Source organism: Dermacentor albipictus, chromosome 6 (genome assembly GCF_038994185.2).
Source record: "Dermacentor albipictus isolate Rhodes 1998 colony chromosome 6, USDA_Dalb.pri_finalv2, whole genome shotgun sequence".
Classification (NCBI taxonomy): Eukaryota; Metazoa; Arthropoda; class Arachnida; order Ixodida; family Ixodidae; genus Dermacentor; species Dermacentor albipictus.
The window spans coordinates 142,749,361-142,756,303 of NC_091826.1; the positions used below are offsets into that span (position 1 = coordinate 142,749,361).

At 41.9% G+C, this 6,943-nt stretch overlaps 1 protein-coding gene across 12 annotated transcripts in view; it reads left to right on the forward strand.

Annotated features, from left to right (window-relative positions):
- The window catches only part of LOC139061392 (uncharacterized), a 59,961-nt gene extending 55,113 nt beyond the window's left edge, over positions 1 to 4,848 (forward strand). For 11 of the 12 annotated variants that reach the window (XM_070541384.1, XM_070541383.1, XM_070541385.1 and 8 more), the window contains one exon: positions 4,008 to 4,848. In XM_070541384.1, the coding sequence (XP_070397485.1) occupies positions 4,008 to 4,164 (157 nt within the window). In that variant the 3' untranslated portion in view covers positions 4,165 to 4,848. The remainder of the gene's footprint in view (positions 1 to 4,007) is intronic. The other variant, XR_011515431.1, reaches the window with a different exon arrangement.
- Positions 4,849 to 6,943: the final 2,095 nt, after the last annotated feature.

The window sequence follows — 6,943 nt, forward strand, 5'->3', positions numbered from 1 at the left end:
GTGGTATTATCAGTACCTGCTTGCTTGGAACTGTTTCCGTTCTCGTCAGCCCACCTTCTAAACCAGCAGCAGTTCTCATACCTGTGACTCTATAACTAAACAACCCCCCTTTTTGTTTTCTTACCCCACAATTTTTTTTTTAGTACGGTAACTTCAGTTACCCCACACTATGCATTGGGTTATTCTGGTCTTCCCCTTTCAGGGTGAGAGAGAGATTGAGCTATGCGTACATAAAAAAATGGCCAGGCTTAGCTTGGTGAAGCCAAGAATGCGTTGCATATTGTGCGAGTTGGGGCCCAGCTTTTCCTCTGGCTGTCGTGACGTCACGTCACGTGGTTGCGGTTTTTTCTATGCCAGTCCCAGACAGCACTCCTTGACTGGTGGTGCTTGATGCACGCAGTAGGCCGCACCTTCTTTTTTATCCAGTAGCTGTGCACACACAATTTCTTCCACTTTGGCACTCCTAATGCTAATGCACTTAAACACTGCCAAAGAAAGCGGTTGCTGCTTCTGATGAAGAGAAGTCCTTTTGTTGAAATGTTGGCTCCAGCAACATTACTTGTTCTAGCACTTTTAATCACTTCAAGCCTCCGTCTCAGTTCTCACTTCTTTAAGCCATCTGCTTAAGAAGATGAAAAGCTGTACTACAGGCAGAAGGTTGTACTCTCCATCTTAGCATCTGGGCACATCACTAGTCGGCCACTCAGGTGTCTGTAAGCACATGTTACGCTGGTGTTGATTCATCTCATCAATATGCACCACGCATTTGTGAAATTAATAAATAATTGGGCGACTGTGTTGTGTGCTGTCGTGTTAGAGATCGTTTGTAGGATGAATGCCAGGATGACTGCATTGTCAAAAGCATCGATAGATGTGGCTTGAACACCTGGTGCATCCTGTTATCTTTTGCACTGGCAGCCAACTGGTAAATGATGATCTTCTGCTGGAAAAAGCTCAGGGTTTCCATTCTCAGCTGTATTAGCAGCATTTCTATAAAAACAAAATCGAAAAACGCCTGGAAGCATGCATCAGAGAACAGCTGATTTAATAAAATGCCATTTCTCTTTTACGGCGTTGTCAGCGCGCTAACTTACTTGTACTGCTCTTTTTATTGTATTGGTTATTTTAACGCGAGTAGATTCTTCGGCATCAGTGCTCTAAATCTACGGCACGTTTGAAACACATTTCATAAGTCACTTTTGCAGCCTTTCCATGAGATGAACCTATGTGCTTATATTTAATTTCATTTCAAAGTTATACCGGATGGCAACCTAAGCGACAAATAAAAAAAATCTAAGGCTAGAAGGCACTGGCTTCTGATGTGCAATGTAAAAAAAATCTGACCATGATTTATTGGTGTTTGTTATTGTGAAGACATAAATGAAAAAAAAAAGGCACCACAAATGGTTGAATAACTTGGCCATTTTATTCGGAGATAAATTTCTAGACATTCCAAAATGGAAGTTTTATACAAATTAATAAAAGGTTTTACTTTGTTAAAGTTCTTGAACTACATTTTCAAACACTTCACTCGCCCGTTTTTCTGAACTAATTGTTGCTATCTCTATTGAATGATTGATTTTTCATGTGTGGCATTGAAATAAGTCAAATGGCATTCATTGCACCGGTGTCATTTGAACCTAATCTTTCAGTATGACTGGGGTGTTAAAATGTGTTAAGCTAGTATTTTGCATATGGCAATCCCAAGGAAATATTCTTCAGTGTATCAGTCTGTGCTTTGTTGGACTGTGTCCTCTTGTGTAGCTTCATGCGAACCAGGAAGTGGTGGCATAAGGCTAACATATTTTCGTTGAGCTAGTTGAGGTTAGGGTGCCCTTTATTTTGATCATTGAAGAAAGCAAGATCTCAGTGGCGCAGCTATATAAAAAAGTTCACCGACAATTATGCTACTCCCTAATGTGAATTTCGAACGCAGCTGTTAAGGTGTTTTGAATTCTCAATATATTGTGGCAAAGAATTTCATTCTAAACTACAGGGTCTTCTTGGCAGCAACAGTGAGCCTCTGCTCGGGCAGCTCGTTTAGCAGCAACGGCAGACGAAGCATTTCCATCAGTTGCATCGCTTATTGTTCACCCAGGAATGCTCGGTTCTTGCGGAGCGCATTCTCTAGCAGCGGTGGCAGAAGCAAAGTAGCGTGTGAGCAGTGGGCCTCACGCCTTGGAAGTTCTGTTTCCACATGTGGTGTCGGAAGTGTGTCACTCACCACATGCCTGGCTGCCACCATGAAGCCACTCTGCTTTCCTCCCCACCATTTTACCCTCCTCCTCTTTCATCCCCCGCTGAGGTCTGTGTTCGCTGGGTTATACCAAGCGATGCCTAATGCAGGAACTGATGCCCAAGAGCTGCACTCTAAAAGGCCTTTTAATGCAGTGAAGAAAATGCACAGTCTTTTCAAGGTTTTGCACGTGCTGAAGTGTGCTTTTGTCCAGCAATTTACATCATGTTCTTGTGGGGCAACCTTCGTAAAAGTGGCGCCTATGTTCCCTTTCTTTTAGTCATCTTCCAACACTGTCAGTAGTGTCTCTCGTATAGATTAAGAAATTTCGCAGTGAACCACAGTGTGTTAGTTGACCTTTCTTTACCATGAAGAATAAAGTGGCCCTGCAGAGAAGTTGTCAACTATGAATGTGTTCATAAATGTGAGGACCAGACAAGAACGTTCTGGACTTTTTCTGCCCACTGTGTTTTGCAGCTTACCTTGTGCAAGGAGCACAGTGTCGTTGGCGGATGTTGTTCTTGCTTGATATTTTCATAATCATTGGCTTTTCTTACTTGGAGTAAATGTTTTTGTATTTGACTGAGAAGTTAAGCTTTAAATGCCAATGTTTTTCCCAGTTATCATTCTTCGTTTCTCCAACTGTAGTGATACCCATTGTGGCGCGTGCATGTGCTTTTTGTATGTTGATGGTTGTTGTGTGTGTTCCTCGTGGCTGGAGTATTTCAGCTGTCTACTGTTGTACTGTACACATATATCTACCTCCTTGTAATGCTCCATGTGCTTGAAACTTTTTTCTAAGTTCGTTGCCATACATTTCTGAATATCGCTCATTCATATTGTCCCTGGTTTTTTACTTGTTTAATATCTGCGAGACAATTTCCCCATTTTATAATGTTTCTCCATGTCGAAGTGGTTGCTTGTATTGTATTGCAGTGAGCTTTTTCTACTTGATGTCAAGTGAACTCTTTCATGCCACAATTATACTGAAGTCGCCAGCTATATCGTAGCATATTATGATGTAGTAAGCTTTGTAGTAGTTCTGAATAAATGCACTTTTTTTAAAGGGAAAAGTAGAGTGTCAGGTGAAACATTATAATTACCAGCATATGCTTTAGTCAGCTACACAGGGGAAATATAGCACATAAGAATACTGCTATAAATTTGTTGAGCTATGATGAACGCAGTGAACTCATCGAAATGTTACGATAAATTTAATTGCTTAGACGACAGTCGAATTTCTTTACATCGCACCCGGGAAAATTTACTATTTTGTTTAATATAATAATTTAGCCTGTTGCAGTAGAAAAGATGACTTTCAGAGATTAGTGATATAGAAAAAAGTTGTTTTTTAGCTCATCACCTTGTTTTTAATAAGTCATCAGTGTATTCAGCTGTGACTGCCTGTCAATTGTATTAGGATTTCACGTGCTCTATAGAGACAGCAGTGAGTATTAGAGAGTGAACTCATGTAGCTAATATTCTAGTTAAGATTAAGAGGGAGAGCTGAAGCAGGTCGTGTGACCCGTAAAGCAGGTAACCTGTGCTTTACTAGAGTGCTGAGGGTGCTGAGAAAATGAAAAAGCTGTTGGCAGAAGATTAGCCGATGTGATAAGATTAGGCAAGTTGCAGGTATGGGATGGAGTCAGCTGAAACAGGACAGAAGTAACTGCTGATAGTAATGATTTGTTGATTATCATAATGGTGGATCTGCCGCTTGGAGTCTTCACACATTGCCACCAATGCCCGTACCTCTCTCTCTTGCTTACAGGTGCGTTTCGGGGTGGCAGCCGATCAAGCCGAGGAGCCCTGGCAGCGGTTCAGCAGAATGTGCGCCGCTTTCACTGCAGCTTCTGCAACTACTCGACTATTTACAAGCAGACGCTGCAGCGTCACCACCGCACACACACAGGCGAGCGGCCGTTTGAGTGTGAGTTCTGCCTCAAGACGTTCGCCCAGAAGTGCAACATGAAGGCTCACCAGCGGCTCCACACCGGTGCCTGTCCCTACCGGTGCCAGTTCTGCCAACTGGGATTCAGCCGACGCGAGCTCCTCACTGAGCACCTGCAGCAGGAGCACGAAATGCAGCTGGCCTTTAAGTGTGGCTACTGCTCGGGCGGCTTCCTCACGCGACACGAGCTTTGGCGACATTTGCGCTCCTGCTCCCCGTGGGGAGCAGCGACACCGGATGCCATTGTGGCGTCGGTTGTGGCGCCTGTCACCACTGCACACATGCCGCCGCAGCCAACCTCCTCGCCGACATAAAGAAGTGCCTTTGAACGATGCCTTCGTGAGCTCCTATGCCAAGCACTTTCTCTCTGCTTAAATTATATTATGGAACAGTTGCTTTCAGGGCTGCTGCTTTGAACTAATGAACTCGAACAAGCTTGCTGAAACAAAATAGCTTGGGCATACTTCCTGTCAGCTTCACATTGCTTTGTGATCAGGTGCAGTGAAGGCCCTCGGTGGCCACATCTTTGGGATTGACTTGATGGTGGACATTGTGGCAGTCCCTGAGAACCTTCAGAACTGTTAAGAGAAAGCATAATTTTTGAGGATTTGGAAACCTTAGAATCACAAGTGCTTCAATACATTCTTATTTATTTATCGTATTTTTTCCTCAGGTTATCAGCTTTTCTTGCGTAATCCAGCCTCAAAGTTTGCACAATCCATAAGTGAAGCCAATGCTGTCTGTATTTTAGTGAATGACAGTGTTTAACTTGTCTTGCTTTCAAGCTGTTAAGCTCAAGCTCAACATTGCTTTGGTCCTTGATGATGTTTTGCCCCAAACTTGCAAGTCATTGAAAAATATTAAAATCTGTTTCCTGATAGACACCCAAAACATTTTTGTGATAATAGCTGTGAAACCTGGCAATATGTTTAAAAATGGCAAGGGTTTATCTTCTTATCCCCGGTGAATGAAACGGTGTAACTGCATACATGTAGGGCCTGTGATGGAGGGATTCTTGGCTTCTTGTGGAGTGACCATAGTCTTTCCAGTATCACTAATCAGTAAGTACCAAAACAATTGGGTATGTGCTCACATCATTTACGTGCTTTTCCTCTCTTGACTCATTTTTGCACAGCATACACAGGCTGAGCATACATCCCTGCACTAACCTTCCTTTTCATAGATCAGGTGGTTGTGTGGTTTTCTATTACTGATCTTTTTAATTTTTTCCATGTCGATATTTTGGTCATATTATTGACTGCCCTTTGATATGGCAACCAGCATTATTCCTTTAACTTTTCAATATTTTGCTTACAGCAGCTTTGTGCCTTCTCAGAGTTCGTAGCAATGCCCCATTTTATGGCCCAGATCATTCAATACTCCAAGAAAAGTTCCCACCATTTGGGGTGTATCTGATCCCTCCAAAATAATCGTCATTTTCTTTTCGTGCCCTTCCTTTCTGTAATGCTGCGCATGCCAGATAACGAACGACATGCGCATTATTGCCGTGGCATGAAAGAAAATGGTTATTGTTTAGGGAGATGATACACCCTAAAGGGTGAAAGGGTGTAAATTTGTTAGTCATATAAAAGTTAGCACTGGGACTTGCCTAGTTTGCAAAAAAAAAAAAAATGTCTGAAGTTGCTTTTCCTGCACCTCTCTTGATGTCTGCAATGCACCTCTTAGTGATTAATGGAAACCAATTTCAAAAGCCATGCTGTAGATGCCCGACATGTTCTCATTATAACATCATAGCCACTATGTTCTCAACATCATTCATTTAAAGAGGCACGTACGAAGGCAACTTCACCTTTTTTTTTTTTAAATCAGGCCTGTAACATTGTGAATTGTTGTACAGTTGACTTCTGTTAATTCGACCCTGATGGTACTGACAAAATAGATCAAATTATCCGGCTGGTCAAATTAAGATGCAGAAAAAGTTAATACACACCATTGATTCATTTGGGAGTATTTGCCAGATTCAACCCACAGTAAAAAATGCATCCTCTTTCTATGTGTCCAAAGTAGAAAACTAACACAGAGATAGCATTAAAAACACCCAAACAAAGTAGAAATCTAATGTGCACCTGATATTTTAGCATAGAAGAATTGGAATGGGTCTAATATGTGTTGCACCAGAGTGCCCGGTTTTCTAACATAAACTTTGCCACATACACTTGTGTTATGCAGTAAAGCATACACATGCCATGAAGGCAGTCTTGCTTTCGTAGCACACTATATTCAGCGCAATTAAAAAAAAAGAAAAAAAAAGATGCGAACGTTAGAATTTGGTAATTACCGTAAGCAGACATTGTGAGCTACAGTTATTGCTTCAAAATCTTCCTAGGGCAGGCTGGAAAAAGAACATGACATGTGTTCGGCACTGCACTCACTCTGCCGAGACAGATGCTACCACTAAAAGGGTCGCTGTTGGGTTCACCATAGGGGTTAGTTAGGCGCATGCTTGCTGACTCATAAAGTTAGAATTATCTGGCGAAGGCCAGTTTTTGGATTGAAATAACACAGATTTTGACTTGTAGAAATGCACGTCTGCCAACTAAGACCTCTGCCCAGGATCAAATTAGACAAAAAATTGAATTAACGGAGTCGAATTACCGGAAATCTACTATATTAAGAGATCTGAACCATAGAATATTGTTTCTGCAAAATTTTAGCAATAACAAAGCAGCGGTAAGTGCCAGATCTTTTTTGAAGGTGTTAAGGGAACAATGCAAGTGTCCATGCATTTCTGGTTG